Genomic DNA, 20,478 nt, shown 5'->3' with positions numbered 1-20,478 from the left:
GTTCAACCTTTAATCCGATTATGTATTGCAGTTTACCACGACCTGCGTTACAATACCTCGCTGAATAATCCGTGCTTCAAGAATGTGTGCACCCACTTGTGTTTGCTGGTTCCAGGTGGCAGGCGGTGCGCCTGTCCGGATAACACCGTCCAGCAGACGTCCCATCGCATCACGACGGAGGTCGTTTGCGATGCTCGTAAGTACCTAAACAATATTAATCTCTGAATTTAAAAATCCTAACGAATATTCTGTTCTTCCAAACAGCTTCCGAGCATGCTCGACCTCTTCCACAGATCTGCCCGTGCCAGAATGGTGGACTGTGCCAGGAGGACGACAGCGGCAACGGTTTGGTGTGCATGTGTCTTCCAGAATTCAGCGGACAGCACTGTGAGTTCTACAGTGAACGAATGTTCGGATCCAGTCCGGGCAGTGCCGCTGCCATCTACATCCCGATCTTGGTGGCCATTCTAATAGCGGCCACCGTTGGGCTGTACTTCATCATCAAGAAGAGGCCATTGTGAGTAGTTTTGGCGTCCGATCCTATGACGATCATTATCAAGAAGTAACATTTTTCCCACTTACCATTTTCAGTGGCAAGCCAAGCCTAACGTCTTCGCAGAGTGTGTCGTTCCGACCTGGTACGAACGTGGAGTTCAACTCGCCCGATTTCCCATCGAATCGACCACCGACCGGGGTGATACCGGCCGGCGGTGGCATAGCCCCCCTGGACGGCTATAGCCTGGATACGCTGAGCAACAAGAATACGGACTTCAGCAATCCCATGTACGATGCGGTGCAGTCCGGTACGACCGATCCCAGCATGGGTAACGGGTCAGGTAAGTGTCCAGATTAGATCGGGCATTGAAGGGAGCTTGCTGGCGTCGACTTCAGCTTTTACATTTTTGGTTTGTTTAGCTTCAATGCAAAAATTGAAAACTATTTAGAGTTTGTGTAGAAAGCTGCTTTCCGGCGCGCGCAAGCCATTTTTATCGGGATTCCACAGAGACGACCGCTCTCCCGAAGCATCGGAGAGACTGGCAAATTCTAAGCATCTAGTGCATTTTTTTCGCACGATTCTGAACTTGGTTATGAGCTGTTAGTGATTCAAATGCGTATTGTTGAGAAGAGTAACAAAATAACAACCCAAGGCGAAATTTCTTCATAGTACAAAACATTATCGCTTGGCGTCTGTCGGTCCGATCGACGGTCGCCAATGAGTGGTTGCTGAAGAAATTTTGCACTAAGGTGGCGTTTTCATCGATTTCGCTGCCGTTGGCAAAAAGCCAAAATTGGTTTTGTTCCTATTAGTACTTGGTTTTGCTTCTGTTAGTCATTTAAAATGGAATCGTTTTTTTTTGGTCCACCATTTTATACAGAAGAAGGTTGATCCGAGATAAATTTTCTTCAAAGTGAAGTAATTGCTTATCTTGATCAAGACGATGAATACGCATCAACCTATCCTCTTCACTACCATACTTGCCATTATTGTTCCATGTTGGACTTTGTAGTTTTTTACTTTTTATCTCAGAGCAGTTTGTGGGTTTTGATCATGCGCCGTATACCTATTCTAACAGTATTCAAAAAATACCAATCCAACAAGCTTCAGAGAAAGAAAAAAAAACTGCATTTAAATTTTTTACATTTACGCGTTATACGGGGAGGGGATACCAAAAATGTTACTTTTTGTTACGAGGTCTTATGTTGAGCGATCTCCAGGCCTCTACGGCTCATCCAATCCGCAATCCGTGCTGATCGTGTGTGCTGTGGTCAGTTCTACCTCGGGAATTGACTCCCTGTAGACCTCCATGGTTACGTCATCGATCGATCTTAACACCAGAAGGGAGCTTTAGCTTCAGAACCTAGTCATACATGAAGTTCTATAATACCGTGCCCAGTATTGAACCTTGCGGAATTCCTGCGGTAATAGGAACACTTCTCTGACCGGCATCAGCATCGTATAATAGTACACGGTTCTGGAAATAGCTTCCCAAAATCCGGTACAGGTCCACCCGGTGTAACGAGAGCGTGATGGCATCCAAGCTTGCGCTGTTGAATGCTTTGATCGCTATCTCGGCGGTCTTTACCACCCAGTTATAAGTGTTCAAAGTGGACTTAACCTTGCGAAAACTGATGTAGCCTTCGCTCCATGGCTTAGATTATAAAGCATTAATTGCTAATCATTTAAGATTTTTAAATAGAATCACGCCAAAATCTAGCCTAGCACGATACGATCATAGTGCGGCGTCATTAAGCGCCTGCGTGATTAAAGTACTCAGCCAACAGCTCCGAAGGTCAAGTTTATTTGAAATCCGCCGAAGATGTTGAGAGAGAAAAGGTCGCGGCTGAACCCGAAACATTAGCGAACGCCTCAGCGTAAGCTTCCAGACTTCCGAACTATTTCAATGAAGTTCGCGGGAAATGCCGAATTCCTGTTCGGCCGAGGTCACCATCCTTAATCTGAGGGTAACGGCTTCAAATTCAATTTCTCCCAAACCGCCAACTGAAGCAGAAGTGTCGCGCCTTTTTGTCCGTGATTCGTTTCTTGTTGAAGTGTAAGTTAATAAGTTAAGCAACGTGTTAGATTTTCTAAATTTAATTCTATTGATTTTTGTTAAGTAGTGCCAAGTTTGCTTAACAAACGTAGTAATGTGCGTTAGGGTCAGTTTGTGCGTTTCTCGAAGAAATTGTCCAGCCAACCGCTACGTTTGTCTCAGGCAACTGCGTCACACCGCCATCGTTGGGACAGAAGATTCCCGGCATCCGTCGCCGGAGGGGGCCAACCCGTTTACACGTTGGTCCCAATTCCAATCGTGGTCGCCAATTGCCACGCATCGTCGCTGAGAGCGAGTGCCGAGCGGCCGACGACCCCCCCCCCCTGTGGGTGAATTGGCCACGTCACCAACGGCCATTCATCGCTGCGAACATCGATCGCTTTCCGCCGTCTACCAGGAGCGCAGCAGTACCGGTAGGCGAACAACAGTCGGTGAGTCAAGCGATCTCTTTTTTATCGAGTGGGGCGTCCAGTGAGGACGCCTCGGAGGATTTTTTTTGTGCCGACCGTAGGTCGATGACTGACTGAGTCAGGAATTTGGACACGTCCATAATATTTTGAGGTTGGATGTGGAACTTACAGAACGTGCGCACGTAACGTAATTCGTGAACGTCCCATCCAACCTCTATTGTCAGACACCCGGGTGTGAAGCTTTTCGTCGTTCGTCACATCGTCGAGGGATGACTGAATGGGAATAGTATGGAGTAGAACACAATGCATGAGCACAAGTAGATAGATAGATTAGATAGAAAATTCGCACACACAGACAGGACTGATGTAGCGCAATAAACGAAACTCGATTGACAAATATACATCAAGCATGCTTCGAAAATAATGAATAGTAAACTTACATTTGCGTTTTAATAAAAGCGGTTTATACTATGGAAATATTATATTATTGTTAAATGTTCTGCGTATAGTGTTAAAGAGAGAAAGTGTTTTCCCGTTGCTTCCGGTTCGTTTATGTTGTTTTTGAATGTCTTCTGCGTGGCGGAATTTGACTGCTTGCGCATGCTCTTCCGCGGTGGTTGCGCCTCTGGTGGACTTTAGTTGAAGTTACCAGTGATGAAAAGAGAACGTGCAACGTAGCATTGCTGGTTGCAACGTTGGAGCGTATGCGTGATCTCATACTGCACTTTGGAGAAATAATTTGGAAGTTTTGAGATTTATGCTGAGGTGTTGTAGGGTAATTTCCCAAGATTTTGCGTAGTCAGTAGGTGGGCTGGATCGATCTCCTCTTCGGAGTTTTTGAAATGGACTCGCCCTGAGGCAGTCTCAACCGGGCAAATTTAGACGCGTCGTGCGGTCTCCGAATGGAGTGGCGCTTAAGCCGCACGATTTTTAGAGCATCGGCCAGCGCCGACTACACTGATCTGAAGAGTTTCCTTTGGTCTTGGCCATCACTATCCTGTAGGCGTCACCTCACGGATTCGCGTTGGCTCCTTCGCATAGGTTGTCAAAACACGCTCTCTTACTGCTCTCGATTGCCTTGTTAAAGGCATGTTTCGCAGTTCGAAACACTTTACGGCGGTCCGCTCTTTCATCCTCTGTGCGGGAACGTTGCATCTTTCGTCTACCCTTGTGGCAGGTTGATCGAAGGGCCGCAATCTCGGCTTTCCACCAGTATACCAGGCGTCTGCCAATTCTCGGCATGGTGGCGTCGCACGTGCGTGATAGGACAGCTACCAATGCATCCCCGCTTAGGTCCTCAGTGTTGGCCTCCAGTCCCAAGGCCGCGGTAAAAACTTTGCTGTCGAAGTGATTGGTTCTCCACCCATGGACCTGATTTCCGGACCTCGGATGTTGCACGCCATAGTTGATTTTAAAACGAATGGTTAGATGATCACTATGGGTGTAACCCTCATCCACCCTCATCCATCCAAACCAGGACTGACAAACGTTACGTCAATTCATGACTCGACCCCGTTCCTTCTGAACTTGGTAGCGGAACCATCATTGAACAGAGTGCCTACAAAATAAAGAAAGGAAAGGAAAAAGCATCGTCAAAACAGCCGGAAAAGGAAAGAAGAGTAGGATGACCTTTTTACCAGAAGGTGGCAAATACTGTTCTGGCTACTCTTAAGCAGCATGGCTTCCAAGCAGTTTATAGAAGTGGGAATACTTTGAAGGATAAGACTACGAATCATCACCTCTCTTCCACTTGACGAAAGAAGAAATAATGTGAATGCCATATGTTTTTGACGTGTACTGTGCCAAGTACAAACAAGTAATCGCCCCCCTTTGTAACCAATTGAATCACATCCTGTAGGTGGGCAACATCGAGCCCGAATTTTGAAAAGGTTAGCTGCGTGTCCTTGCAGCACCGAACATCGTGACTCGCTTTTTTAGAAGAACACCATGGTATCGTGCCAGCGCATTGCCGGATTTCCAGGTGGCCTTACCACGCCCTATGTCCTCGGAAGGTGGGAAGGGTCGACTTCGCGCCTGCTTCCCTCTGCACGACTGGTATCAAGAATGATGATGACGCGTGTACCCCAAATTGACCTCTCTGCGATAGGGTCTGTTCGCCAACACACAGAGGGACTTGCCGACGCGGTGCCTACGCCTACCCCAGCCTTGACGAGGACCCCTTTCCCGAGCTCGGAACCCGCCCGGTTGACCGACGCCGCGAAAGCGACGATACCATGTTGTTCTTCGCGCGGCCACTTGTTCGATAAAAGGATCGAGTTCGACCACAGGGCATGACCACCGGTATGACCCATGAAGCCTAACCAAGGACTTCTTATTTGCGCCTGAACTAGCCATCCTTGAGTCCACGCGCCACCTTTTGTGTAGCTCCGAGACGATTTCGGCGATAGCCGATAAAACGGCGTTCCAGCCAACTTCATCTTTACACATCCTCAAACCTAGGTTGTCCGGGGTAGTGTCCAGACCACATGCGGCAAGCCGTTTTCTCTAAACCGTGTGTGTGTGTGTGTGTGTTTTTTTTTTTGGGTTATGACACTAATGTCTGCATTTCCTCGCAAAACTGCTTGGAAACATTCACCATTTCCCTTGCTTCCTGCTAGGGGCATAAGGCTCTGGGGTTCCGCCTGCTAGGTTACCTACTTAGGTAGTCCTTGCTTCTATGGAAACTTACTTCCACTGTGATGGGAGAAAAACCTCAACTGAGGGAAAAAAAACCCTTTCCTAGCTTTGCAATCTTGCTCCTCCCCGGGACCGCAAGATGCGTCTTCTACTACGAGCTCATTCGAGCTTATCATCAAATCTTTCTGTGTCGATGCCTGCACTTCTCCGGTACTACCAATCTGCTTTACTTCGGAGAAGTCGGCCTGTTGTGCTGTTAAGCACCTCTCCTTGGCCTCCACTTTGAAGTGGTTGGTGTCTCGACGACTTTAAACAACTAATTCTTCGCGTTCTACTCGGTCTAGTCCTCGAGGGCGGATCTAGCTACTCCGACAGAGAATTCCCCGGCGATGGAGTTTCTCCCACACCGAAGCCAACCAGCCGGGTGCCAAGGTCAGTCCAGCAATTCCGGTGGAACGGGGCGTCCGGTTCACTGGTGCCCTGACTACCCGTCGCTGGTGGTGGTATTTCGTTGCGATCTACCAAGTCTAGTCCCCGGCGGTGGATCTAGCCTACACCGACGGAGGGTTCCCCGACAAAAAATTTCTCCCGGTACCGATTCTCTTGGTCGTTGCGCCATTTCTTTTGCAAAACTGATGATATGCGCGATACTACCCTGTCGACCGCATTTCAAGTGCTTTCCTTTCGACTCATTTCCTCAACGACGTTCTCCAAGCTTAAACCGGTTATTTCCTTCGTAGTGCCTCAAACCTTGGACATACGAAGACCACGTGCTCCGGCGTCTCTTCGACGTTCTCACAGTTCGACAGAACGGTGAGTTGGCATGCCCAAACCGATGCAGATACTTCCTGAAGCATCCGTGGCCCGACAGGAACTGCGTCTGGTGGAAGTTTACCTCGCCATGCTTTCTATTTATCCACGTTGTCAGGTTCGGAATAAAAAGGTGGGTTCACCTTCCTTTCTCCGTACTGTCCCACTCCTGTTGCCATCTCGCCATCGAATGGATTCTCACCACATTCCTTATGTTTCTGGTGTCTCTCCGCTGATAACACTCGATATCTTCCTCTAGTGCGATGCAGATGGGTAACATCCCGGCAATAACGCATACTGCCTCCGACAATATCGTTCTATACGTGCTTGCAACCCGTATGGCCATCAGCCGGAACACACTTTTTTCACGGTTCCGCTTGGTTTGCAGTGCTTCCCCCCAAGCAGGAACTACATACCGCAGTATCGATGACGAGAAACTAGCTAGTAGACGCCTTGTGCTGCTTCTTGGACCATCAACGTTTGGCATGATCCTCGTCATCGCGTTCATTGCCTTCGCCGAATTTTCACAGGCGTAGTCGACATGGCTGTTGAAGTTCAGCCGGTCATCAATCATCACTCCCAGGTGCTTCAGTGACCGCTTCGATGTAATTTCATGCCCTCCGACTACGATCTCCATCCGTTGGATTGCTTTGCAGTTGCTGACTAATAGCACCTCCGTTTTTTGGTGAGCTATCTGTAGCTTAACTCCATTCATCCAACTCTCGATTGTGGTTATCGCCTCCGTCACAGACGCTTCCACTTCTTCGAGTGTCTCGTTCATCACCGTTAGTGACACGTCGTCCGCAAAACCCACGATTTTCACTTTCCTGGGCAGCTGCAGTGTCAGGACTCCATCATACATCCCGTTCCAGAGGGTTGGGCCGAGTATGGAACCCTGAGGAACACCCGCCGTAACACGCATCGACTTTTGCCCTTCGTTCGTGTCATACACCAGAACTCTGCTCTGAAAGTAGCTCTTCAGAATATGACACAGATAGCCGAGAACCCGCATTCTGTGCAGCGCTGCGGCAATAGCTTCAAAACTGGCGCTGTTGAACGCGTTCTTCACGTCTATCGTAACCACTGCGCAGTATCGATCTCCTCTTCGCTTCTGTTTGGACGCTTTCTCAGCACTTTCGAGTACTGTCCGGATTGCATCCACAGTTGATACTCCTTTTCGGAATCCGAACTGCATCATTGACAGTCCACCCTCACCCTCCATACACTTTGTCAACCTGTCCAGGAGCTTCCCAACTGTATCTATCAGGCATATCGGTCTATACGAGGCCGGATTCCCCGGCGGCTTCCCAGGTTTTGGCAGCAACACCAGCTTCTGGGTCTTCCACATTTCTGGAAAGTTACCCTCGTCCAGGCACCGCTGGAGTACCGTTCTGAACATGTCCGGATATGCCAAGATCGCAGCTTTCAGAGCCACGTTTGGTATTCCATCTGGACCGGGAGCTTTCTTCGTTTTCAGGTGCCTTGCTGCTTCTGTCAGCTCGTCATTGGACACTTGTCGATCCTCGGCAATTGCTTCCGCATCTTCGCCGTATGGTGTCGGTGGCCACGTAGTCAGGTCGAGTTTGGGGAATAGACCTTCCACGATTTCTTTCAGCATTATTGGACACATTTCAGCTGGCGTCGACGGGCCTTTGATCTTCGCCATCACAATTCTGTACGCATCACCCCAGGGATTGGCGTCTGCTTCTTGGCATAGGTCCTTGTAGCAGTTTGATTTGCTAATCTTGATTGAACCACACTAAGTTCTAGCTTCCCGGAACGCTGTCTCTTTTTCTGGTTCCGTCCTCGCTCTCTGTGCCCGCCTCCTGGATCTGAGACAAGCAGCACGCATCGCACTGAGCCTCTCGTTCCTCCAGTAGGCTGGACGGCGATTGCTTCTAGGTTTCAGTTTACGCGGCATTGCGACGTCACAAGCCGTTACTATTCTCCTTATCAGTTCGGCCGCATCAATGTGCTCGATACTATTGTCCGGACGAAGCGCCTCAACGAAGAGGTCCTTATTAAATGCTCTCATCTTCCACTTCTGCTCATCGGTCACTCTTCTTCGTGTTGTCGCAGGGATTCGTTGCCCAATACAATAGTGAATCGCCTGGTGATCGCTATGAGTGTACATTTCACTAACTCTCCAGTTCATGTTCGGCATCAGCGAAGGACTGCAGAACGTGATGTCGATGATAGACTCCTCGTAAATGCCGTTGATTTTGGCAATCACGAATCCTTCACATAAACTCTCCACCACTTCTTGGATAGGCAGTCTGCCCATAACTTGTATCGCAGCCATTCCCGTTGTTGCCACCCAGTTGCCATTATCAGGGGGAACTCGATACGGCTCTGCAATTATCGCTATGTCACACATCACTTCTGTTGTTGACTGCCATAACAGTTGCTGTGCGGTTTCGCAGTGATTCAGATTAATCTGAATTATCTCCACTACTTGAAACAGATTTTACGACCGTGATTGTGGCGAATGATTTGTTTATCGGCTTTATCGGTCATTTCTACTCAAAGTATGAGGGAGTAGATAATCGAAAGATAATTGAAAATCATTAGATTGAAAGCCATTCGCTAGGGCGCGAACAAGTATGAAGCGATAGAGGGTGAAAGGGAGAAAGGAAGACCATCTATTGAACAGCACACAATCGAAGCGTGAATCTTCTTGCCTAACGCCCTGGTTGTGGACGGCTTGGTTAGTGGTATGCCTTTCGGATCTTGTGAACCATGTCCTTAATCTCCTTATGGACATTGTTCCTCCCATCCACGAAATTGTGGAGCTCCTCCACCAATCTCTTTGCTGTCACTATTTTCGGCTTTTGGGGAGGCTTGTTTAACTCGCTCTGTCCTAGCCGCTGCTCCTGCTGCTGCTGTTGCCCCTGCTTCTGCTGCTGTTGTTGTTGATTAGCACTACTGCTACTGGCGATCTCACCAGCCCACTACTGGCGAACGGGTTTGCTGCTCCTGCGTCTTCTTCTGTATGATTTGTTGGATTACTCATTCTATAGGGTCCCCTCCAAACCGTTATCTCCACCCATCGTACGTAGTCGCTTATGATCCATGGATTGTCGTTGCAAGCAGTGAGGTCCATGCGGAGTTTATCACGGACGCACTTATATGGCCGTGTTCAGAGCCGATCGCGCAATCAGGAAAGTCTCAACCGAGCCTAGTACTCACCAAGAAAATTGGTGGACGAGTATTGAACGTATTCGGAGGACTGCTAGTTTTTACCGGGACGGAGGCGGCCGTGCTGTTGGCCCACTCGCCATTTCAAGCCGGTGTCACCCTTCCTTACTCAGGGAGTAGAACAGCACGACCGTCAGCCCAAAATCGTCGTTCTTAATCCACTATCCAGATTTTGTCCGTTATCGTAAGCCATGACCAGTATACCATAATTAGGACCTTACTGGTATCGATCCTAATGTGCTGGTTGGCACTCCTGCGTTGATGGGGCTTAAGTGCTTTGGAAGCGGCACGGGTCGCTTGTACAGAGCTGCTCATAGACCTGTGGTTTTTGTAGAGATTCAACAGAGCCCACTGTCAAAACCTCCGTCACGTCCCCTAGGCAGATTCCGCTTGGGCTGGCTGGGAACCAGTGAACTGGTGCCAGGGCCCAGTCATCTCCCGAGGAAACACTAAACCCCGAGCTCCCACCTGTTGTGTGTGTGGGTGTGTGTGTTTTTTTTTTCTTCCTAAACAATGGAGGGGAATCTGCTCAACAGACTTCCAGGGTTGTTCAGGAAGTGCGGGGTTAGGACTACATCCCCGACCCGCTAAACCGTTTCCATTGCCGCCAAGCCCATAGTCCCTTCGGTACAACCACCCACCAACCACGCACCCTCGAGGTTAGCTGCGTGTCCTTGCAGCACCGAACATCGTATCTCGCTTTTTTAGAAGAACACCATGGTATCGTGCCAGCGCGTTGCCGGCTTTCCAGGTGGCCTTACCACGCCCTATGTCCTCGGAAGGTGGGAAGGGTCGACTTCGCGCCTGATTCCCTCTGCACGGCTGGTATCAAGCATGATGATGCCGCGTGCACTTCAGATTGTCCTTTATGCGATAGGGCCTATTCGCCAGCACACAGATGGACTTGCCGACGCGAGGCCTACGCCTGCCCCAGCCTTGACGAGGACCCCTGTCCGTCATCGGGCTCGGAACCCGCCCGGTTGACCGACGCCGCGAAAGCGACGATACCATGTTGTTCTTCACGCGGCCACTTGTTCGATAAAAGGATCGATATGATCCATGAAGCCGACTCCGATCCCTTGGACCACCTCTTATTTGCGCCTGAACTAGTCATCCTTGAGTCCACATGCCACCTTCTGTGTAGCTCCGAGACGATTTGGGCGATAGCCGATAAAACGGCGTTCCAGCCAACTTCATCTTTACACATCCTCCAAACTAGGTTGTCCGGAGTAGTGTCCAGACCACATGTGGCAAGCATGTGGTCACGCATTGCGTGAAAACGTGAGCACACGAACAACACGTGTTCCGCCGTTTCCTCTAAACCTGCGCACACCAAACACTCGGGCGAGGCCGAGCAAGCCAGCTGCGTTACCTGCACTTTGATTTTGCAGCACGCTTAAACGCCGGGCACATCGAACCCCCATGGGGTGCTTGCTGTTCACAGCTTTGCTGGAACAAATCAAACAATTGGGAGGGTTCGTGCAGCATTGTGCCTTATGTCCCTCCAATCCGCAGCGTCGGCAGAGATTGCTTCTGTCAGGGCCTTTGCAGTCCCATTGCTTGTGCCCCGGTTCCAGGCACTTGAAGCAAACTTCGGGTTGCTCGTATATGCGCACAGGGCATACCGACCATCCCACCTTGACGCTCCCTAACTTGACTACCTTGGAGGCGTCCGCTGCAGATAGCCGAACCAATACTACCTGCGTCCCTGCCGGACCTTTCCGTAGCCGAACGGCTGCGGTGGGCGTCTCCACTTCACACTGTCGCCGCAGTGCCGTGACGAGCTCTTCGACTTCAGTGATCTCGTCCAGGTCTTTAACCCTTAGATTCACCTCCGTCGTGAGTGCCCTCACCTTGACCGTCTCGCCTAGGACCTCCTCCGCCAACTTCTTGTAGGGGGCGCCCTTTTGCGAGACGCCCCGCTTCAGCTCGAGTATCATCTCGCCCATCCGAGTACGTCGGCGCCGAGTTCACCGAGCTTGACGTCACTCCTCATCGCCTTCAAAACATCCGCTGTACTCTAGCCTCGTCCGCCGTGATGACTAGGGCATCGCCCCTGGAGCGATTGGCGCCTACCCTAGACTTTTTGCTACCCTCATTCGCCTGGGCCGTCTTTTCGGCCCTTGACGTCTTCGGTTTCCTCTTGTTCTTGACCAGGGTCCAGGAGGCGTCATCCCCCTCTATTTCCCTGGTCTGGTGCGGCTGAGAACTTTCAGCCTACCGTAACCCACCGTCTTTCCTGGGTGGACGGACCTTTCCAGGTCCTTCCTCCCCCGGTTTTGGAGGTACCTGGCCGGGGTTCAGCTTCCCAGCCCCACTAGCCTTGTTCGGGGTAGTAACCCTCCGCGTTTTGGAGCGGCCCCTAGGGAGCTCATCTCCTGGAGACTGTCTCCCCCGTTTTTGTATCTGCTCCGTTGGAGCAGTCACCCCCGACGTACCCGCAAATACTTGAGCCTCAGTCTGGGTAGACTTTGGCACCACCGTCTTCGCTGGCACGCCTTCGGTCGATTCGACCTTGCCCGAGTCCGCGAATCCTTGGGCCTCAGTCTGGGTAGACCTCGACTCCACCGATTTCACGGGTTTACACTTGGCCGTCCCGACCGCCCTCTCCCAGTTTCTGCAAGCTCCTCTTGAGGTCCTTGCTGATATTATGCTTCGATGACGCAAAGATGGCGTCCAGCTGTTCCGTCGCCACCTCGAAGGCCGAAAGCCCATCGCGATGTGGTTCATCGCCTCCACAAGCCATGGGCCGTCAATAACCCCTACCGGCGTTTTTCTAGCCGAGAGGAAAGTTGAGTGACCCACGCTGGCGCTGCGCACTGAGCTGCCGACTATTGCCTCTGGCCTCCTAGGCGGAGACCTGAACAACCCACCTCTTGCGAAGGGGTTGTAGCCTACACTACTACCACTAATTGAAGAATTGCCTTGGTTTTCCATTTTGGTCCCACGAGTTGCTCGGGAAAAGAGGTCCACCACGCCAGAGCCAGAGCATGACGCGGTAAGGGACAATTACTGTGGAGGGTGCCCAGGTACCCCACAGACTCCGTTAAAGGCCTAGCTTATTATTTCACCCCCCTGGCCATGCATCCCCTCGGCACGGGTCGCTTGACGCCTTGGGATTAGGGGTTAGGGACGATTGTCCCGGTCTAACTCGCAGTGGCCATGGGGAGGGGTCGTCAAGCCCTTGGACAAAGTCCCTGCTGCCCCTGCTGTGTGTGTGTCAGTGTGTGTGTGTATCTGTGTGTGTGTTTGCGCGCGATACAGTGCTTACGTTAGCACAAATCTCTCTGTTTTCCAACTTTAATCGAACTTGCCATCTCCAGATTGGCAATCCTACACGCAGAAAAATAAGTTGTATTTCCAAAAGAATTCGTTATTGATTCAACAAAATTTATTGTAGACTCACGGCCTACCGGCTATAATTTTTGATTCAAAAAATTTCGATCGTCTATTTCAACAAAACAAAATATTGTTTCTAAACATGCCATGAAATATTTAGCTGTCAAATAACAACAATCCGCATTGTTGATTCAAAAATATTACATAGTAGTTCAATAAATAAAAATCATTATTGTAAAAAAATCTGCCGTTTCGTAACAACAAAACCATATTGTTGTTTCAACAATAATATATTTTAGTTAGGAAAAAAAAAAATCCTTTGGTTTAAATAATATTCTTGCATTGGAGAAAAAAGGTTTTGTTGATTTCGTAATTGAGATATATTCCATTTTCAATTTTCAAAGTAATGTAAAATAATGTATTTATACATTATTTATTATTATCATTAAATTACAACATCTAAAATATAACTTATCGTCTACCCTATGCAAATTAATGGCACATATTTCCATATCGTTTATACCTGAAATTACAGTCTTGATCGTTGTTTTATACATCTCATAAGATTGAAAATGTTCATCAAAGCAACGGAGTGAACGTTATAACATGTCATAATTACGTTATCATCTTGATCCAGTATTATGTCTTCTATTTCATAAATACTCGCCAGATCTTTCTGTTGTATTAAAACAATGGTATTCTTTGTGAATTCAAATCCGTGTTTGAAAAACTTATTAACATATTTCACTGCAGTTCTGTCAATTTTGTAATTATCATTAAAAAGTGAAGTGAAATCATTTTTGAGTTGGCTGACCATAAATTTAGATTTGCTGAAGTCAACAGTTGCAGGAATAAACTGTTTATTGAAAATATTGAAAGCAAATTTTAAACTAGCCTTTATACCGAGTGATTTACAAATGTTGATTTTATTATTATTCACTCTACTATACTGCTTGGCTTCTCTATGTTTTGCCTCCCCTCTCATCGTCCATTGATGGCGAGGTGTACCAGAACACTTAATAAATGTTGCGTAGTGAATTAAGTTGTGATGCTAAGTTGTGATTGGCTTAAGATTGTCATTAAAAAGCGTTATATATTGAGTATGATGAGTTTGTACGAGCTCTCTTAAGGTATTCAAATGATCATGTGAAATTTCCCGTAGCATCAGAATATGGCATATTTTTAGTAATACGCAGAAATGATTCCAAACTGGATCTTCGGCAGGCACTAGATTACCGATGATAAGCGGAAGAAATGTAACTAGAGTTTTGATTTCACTCGCAGTCATTTTTACTTTACTTTTCGCAACATTTATATCTTTAATGTCATTGGGAATATTAGATGAGTTATGGTTTCCAAAAACAAATAAGTTCTTTCGGTAATTTAAATCCTCTAATGTGAATAGTTTTTACTTTTGATAAAGTAATTCAAATAATGCCCTAATCCATAGATGCATATGCCCTCCCATAGGTCATGCATTAAATCAAAGTAAACATTGAGAACTATATGAAAAGATGGTATGCGATTAAATACACTATTATTTTTAATACCAGTTATCGATACGTTATCTAAAATTAAATCCTCCTGATAATTTTGTATAGTCCTAAAAGAGCTCTGGTGTTCAATTGTATCATTTCTCTCTGTTCTCTATTTCGTTTACACATCCGACAGTAAAAATTCGCTCGTGCAGATTCTACTAAGTCAAGTATACCAGAAAGTCCCAAATTGTCTCCAGTAATATTCCCCAACATGAAATACACTGTGACTTTTTCCCTCTGACATTGATTTCGAGGCCATCTGTTTCTAGTTCGATGAGTGTGTTTACGAGATTGATGAATAGTCGTTCATTGTCATATTCTTTCCTATCTTCTGATAATACATAACCGACAACAAGTATGTTCTCTAATTTTGTTAAAACATTTGCAGGTAGACATGGTATGTAACAATAAATTCCACATATAGAGGTACGTGCTACGTGAGGTGACACTGTATCGGTAGTAGTGAAGTCGTCGAAAATAAGTTCAACGGAATTATAAGCTTCGAATCGAGACCTGCTGTTCTGTTTTCCAAACACTCCCGTCTATTAGACTCCGAATATAGTTATCATCAGATGGAATGATACTATTAATTAAAGTGTCCATGACTCCTTCGGATTCCAAGTACTTTCTCAAAGTGAATGACAAAGGCAGAAGAATACCTGTAAAAGTGTACATATAATGAATAAACTGGACAACTAATTATTAATTATTACTCTACCTGTCACTGGGTCGTTATCCATCATCTGCTCATTGTGTACGACACCAGGAAGAAGCTCGTCGCTTATAACAAATTCTTTCGGGTCAACATACAGATCAAGCTCTTTCAATCTGTTGAGATACTTATACTCTGTTTCTACAAAATTTGCTGCCGAGAGCATTTGGCTTAAAATTTGTTTCCCTTCATCTGTTATCATGCCGTGAAAACCCATCATGTTAATTGCCTCTGAAAACGGCTCTATTATTTTCAATCTAACATCTTTTTGAATATCGAAAACAACTTTTCGTGGAATTGTATTGGCGTTTAAGTATTTTAAGCCAAAATCTAGAGAAAGGAGTTCTATTTCTTGTATTAATGAATTCAATTTTGAAGTGCATAGCGCGTTTTGTTGAGGTTCTAGGTTTACATTACTACTTGCAGCAGGCTCATTACAAAGGAAACCATTCTCAGTTTGTTCATGTACATCATCAGGTGTATTTTCGGCATATGCTGTAGCGAAACCGTTTGAACTATTACTGGATTTTTCGATGTTTAGGACTGTTTCTGCTTTTGGTGGTTCATTAAAATGTGTTTTCAGGTGGCGATAAAATGAATATTTTACATTATATTTTCTGGTACAATCACCAATATTACATTCGTAGACTTGAAGATTTCCGTGGTATTTGTTTAGGTGATCATGTAACCGATGTAAGTTGTTTGTCCATTTGCATCGTGGTGCAACACAACGAATCATTTTGTCGTTGTATTGTTACGAATGGAAGAGCAGAGGGCACCAACGACAGTTAGACCAGGCGGAGCTTCAAAACCGTAGAGGTACGTGGCCATATCTGCGAAGATTGCCGAGGAAATTCGATGTCGTAAGATTTATATAGCTTGATGCAAACGTCGAAAGCTTTCTGTAGGTTTGGTAGCTTGTATGAAACTACGTTGTTCCAAACCGAGAACCCTTCGGGACGTTTCGGGTCGCTTCCATGAACTACGATGAATGGTGTTGTTTCTAATTCCTTTTCACGACATGAGTTGAAGTATTTAGCCAAGGTCGTCTGAAGGTCAGTTAAGCTTTTAATCGCAACGATCACGCTGTCTCGCGACTCCACGATTGATGGCTTCCAGCGTCGCTTTTGGGATGTTGTCAGCACAGGACATGGTAACATGTGGGCTAGCAGCATAACTGTTATGAGACCTCGGCCATCTAGAGAAGGGAATATTTGATTATGTTTCAAATTGTGTTAATAAATGATTATATTATACCATTCGTTATTTCTTGATCTCTCAGTAGATTAAGCAAAGTCTTGCCTTCAGCATCAGTTATTTCAACCTCCAAAATAGGAAAAACGCCCGACAGGAATTGGTCCCAACGATCGTAAAGTAATTTCTCTTTCTCTGGATATCGTTGCTGGAAGTCGATTTGGACAAGTTGGTATGCTTTGTGGTTACGCAGAACTGGATAATCCGATATGACCGAGGCGGTGCTTTTGTGGCTGTTCTTTGATAGTTCGTAGATTCTTAATTTTGAAGTTTGTTTCCACTTAGCCTTGAGCTCTTCCCACTCATCTTGATTGTGAATAATCCACTTTTTGACCAGCTGGTACTCCGCAACTAAAACGTAAGATAAAAAATTGTAAAACAGGTTACTTTTAAACAATATATAATTAATTACTTTGTTCGTCACTTATCCCAGCTGCCGAATGGGATGCTCCGGATTCAGACGCGGTCGGTAGGTGTGATTCATCTGTGGAGGTCAGCTTGTAATTGATGTTGCGGTCGTACAGTTTTCCTTTTGCTTGTTTCCTTAGCTTGATCTTACGGCCTGTGCTGTCAGTACCCCATGGCGATTGATACCAAATATCCTGTTGAGTTGCAAAGTTGTTTCAACCCCCTTTCAAAGCAAATATCAACATTATTCTTACCTTTGGCTCACTGGGAAATAGTTTTGTCAACTCTGCGGCCCTTTGCTCCAATTCAGATGAGGACAACTTTGAGAAGCGATCCTTAAACTCGTCCACTACGATCTGTGTGATGGCTTTCTTGTCGGTTCTAGATAGAAACGGATTCACAGCATACTTTCCGAGAATCGCCCGACCTTTTGCTGAAGACGTAATCAAATACGTGGCAGTACACTTCTCCCGCGTTATATCTTTTTAGGTTCAGGAATCTTTTCTGCTTCGTTACTGACTCCTGATAGCAGTGGGAGATTCTGCAAAACATAAAATTAGAAAAATAATTTCCTGTACTTTAACATTTGCCTACGATAATTAAATAACAAATAACAAATTTAATATATGTACCTGCTGCTTTCGCCACCCGTTAAGAGCGTGAATAAACTTGGTCCTCTCCGCTAGGAAAGGTTGAGGAATAAGCTCCTCCACTTCTTTCCGCTCGACGATCTTAAGCGTTTCGTCTGTGTATCGATTTGCTGAGAAAAAAAATCGTCGAAGTGAAATTTTCAAACTTTCATGTTCTATTCAACTTACCCAAAATTACGTTGATAGTATCAACTGATAAACCAAAACTCTCGAGCAGCTCGACGAATTTTACGGTTTCTTCGTCGATGCTTACAATTTCCAGCTCCAATTTTGCTTCCGCAAACATTGTTTGAAAAACTTAAAATGGCGGGTGTTGAAACTATATACGCAACGATACACACCGAAACAAAAACTCAATTATTTTTAGTTAAACATATTTTTTTGTTGTTTCTACAAATTTGCAGAGTTGAATCAATGCATGTAGAAAATTGAAATATTATCGATACAGCAAAATCGTTTTCAACTGGAAATTTTTTTGTTTTAAAAATACGGATTTATTGAAATAATAAAATAATGTCGTTTAATTTAAAAAATACGATGATTGTAGATTCTACTACATGATATTTTCAATTCAATTATGTCATATTTTTCTGCGTGTATGCTTTTTTTTCAAGCAGAACATTTAAATTTACTTTACCATGTGGATTGTAATCAGGGACGCCAGAAACTCCGTTTTTGCTTGTCACACAGCTCAACGTGTAGTGAAAAACATTTTTTTCTAATATATAAAAATTCTTTCCAGGAATCTACGAAGTTCCCATGGAGGCCAAGAACAGTAAATCTGTAAGTGGCCCATTCACGGAACCGGTGTCGGCCATCCTGGCGCCAAGTAGCATAACGCATCGTACGTCACCGCAGCTGAATCTGCGCCCGAAGGAGCTGAGCCCTTCGTCCCATGACACCGGCAAGGATACCCAGCTGCTGGTGGAGGAGGACAAATCCGAGTGCTGATAAGGTATCCAAGTCTTTAACAACCGAAACGGAAACATTCACAAGTACATACACATCTACAAATTTGAAAGAGAGAAAGAGAGTGAGAATCAATCGTACACCAAGCGACGCCACGCCCGCACTCACACAAACGCACTATACACTGGACGAAAACGGTACGCCCACAGCGTACGATAATATTTATGACTTTTTTTTTATTGAATTTTAAACTTTGTTGATTGGAGCCAAGCTCATGTGGAAAAGTGCGCAGAATGCTAACAAAAAATACGAACATTCCAGAAAAGGTTGACCTTATACATATTTATACATAGCAACAAGCACTCGAGGAAACACCCATACGGATCCCGCACAAGCGCACACAAGGGCAAGAGCGTGAACGGGCTTTGTAAATGAAAATGTTTTTTGATGAAACGTTTGTACATAGGCAATCTAAGTGTAGTATCGTTAATTTTTTTAAAATTGATATTTATATACATTTAAAGGCAAAACAAATGTAGAAGAGCAGTGCTGAAAAGTAACCACGGAAAAAAGACAAATGCAAAACGACAGATCTTAAAACATCACAGTTTTAGGATAAAATGTTATTGATAAAGTTAACAATTGAAAAGAGTTGCTTTTTTACTGTGAAATAAATAACATGTGCAACTTTAATTGATGACTGATTTGCAATCAACACTCCCTAAACATACACAAATATACACATTCGCGGAGAAATCGTTTTCTAAAGATGTAGATCTGTTAAATGGTTTAGAATTTTTAATGCGAGAAAGAGAAACTGAAAGTATGAGTAGAAATGATAGCGAGAGTGATCATTGTCTTGATATTGAATCATATTTAGAGTATGAAAGTGGTGATATTTTCAAAAGAATAAAACATTCCTTCACTGAAAGTCAACTAAAAATCATGGATTCAATCAACCGAACAGAGTTATCGACCAGATATCCGTCCAAAAATAGAGGAAACATAACCTTTCCGCTATGCGTGATGCAGACGGATCGAGCACCGAAACTAGTAAATCTCAGTCCAAACAGAGAGGAGAAAATATTCCCTGCAATATCGTCAATGGTAAGCCACTGTGCCCCGTTAAATAGAAGTATGTATTTGGAGACAGTCCTGTCTCTGTGTAACTATAAAGTACTAACCATTACCCGTGAGTTCGTTCTACTTGAATAACTGAAAGTGAGTGATTTCCCTAATGCCTAACTAAGTAGTGAGAGACAAATAATTAGATGTTCTTTTTTTTATACATACTTGTGTAGGGGAGAACCAAAATATGGGTAGACCTGCTTTTCCTCTCAACTATGAAACATATCAAAAGGAAGCAGTCGGAGTTTTTGATATTCCGACACAGACCAATCAAGATGCAAAAAAAGTATCAAGCAGCAATGCTGGCGGCCCCAATTGAAGGCGGGGCCGAACGGTAAAACGCAATATTTAAGATGTGGTGAAAGCACAATAAGCGAAGCAGGAAGAGAAAACAAAAACAGTTGTGAACGAATGTGTGCTATGCATTCGCGATTCAGAGAGCAAGAGACAGAGATAATTATTTTAAAGAACTGTTTTAATAAAAATTATTTTAAAGATAATTTCATTGATCATTTTAAGTTCTAGAACATCCGAAAGATTGGTTATCAAATTAGGCTTGGTTGAAAATAGCAAACTCAAATATTCGTATTACATACCTGGATACCTACACGCAAAAAAATATCGCAGTCGAAACTACCATTCCGAGGGTTATTCTAAGAATATACACCGACGATTTTCAGCAGAAAACAAACCCGTTTGATTTTACCATGCGCGCAGTAAAAATCAACTGTGGCCCTTGCGGAATGTTGTCACTTGAACTGAAACAGTGATGAATTTGTCTGAAACCATGGTAAAATTTACTGAAATTCCATGGTTGTTTTGAAAACAGAGTGTATTCTACGAAATAGTAGTTTCTACCACGGATTTTTTTTTCAGTGTAGTTGGCTACAACGTCGGTCGTTACACTTATGCATGGCGTACTGTAAAGCCTCA

At 45.3% G+C, this 20,478-nt stretch overlaps 2 protein-coding genes across 2 annotated transcripts in view; one reads left to right on the top strand and one right to left on the bottom strand.

Annotated features, from left to right (window-relative positions):
• The window catches only part of LOC134205785 (low-density lipoprotein receptor-related protein 2-like), a 151,943-nt gene extending 131,898 nt beyond the window's left edge, over positions 1-20,045 (top strand). The window contains 4 exon segments of the mRNA XM_062681378.1: positions 32-196; positions 265-517; positions 592-836; positions 18,251-20,045. Of these exon segments, the coding sequence (XP_062537362.1) occupies positions 32-196; positions 265-517; positions 592-836; positions 18,251-18,459 (872 nt within the window). The 3' untranslated portion in view covers positions 18,460-20,045.
• LOC134218602 (uncharacterized) lies at positions 15,053-17,794 on the bottom strand. Its single transcript, XM_062697720.1, is given in 7 exon segments — positions 15,053-16,394; positions 16,454-16,801; positions 16,863-17,052; positions 17,113-17,342; positions 17,345-17,399; positions 17,491-17,618; positions 17,677-17,794. Coding segments are annotated over 7 exon segments (1,479 nt in total). The 3' UTR covers positions 15,053-15,984.
• Positions 20,046-20,478: the final 433 nt, after the last annotated feature.

Source organism: Armigeres subalbatus, chromosome 1, assembly GCF_024139115.2.
Source record: "Armigeres subalbatus isolate Guangzhou_Male chromosome 1, GZ_Asu_2, whole genome shotgun sequence".
In the NCBI taxonomy this organism is placed as follows: domain Eukaryota; kingdom Metazoa; phylum Arthropoda; class Insecta; order Diptera; family Culicidae; genus Armigeres; species Armigeres subalbatus.
Note: the sequence above shows the minus strand (reverse complement) of the source record. Positions and strands in the feature narration are given on the sequence as shown.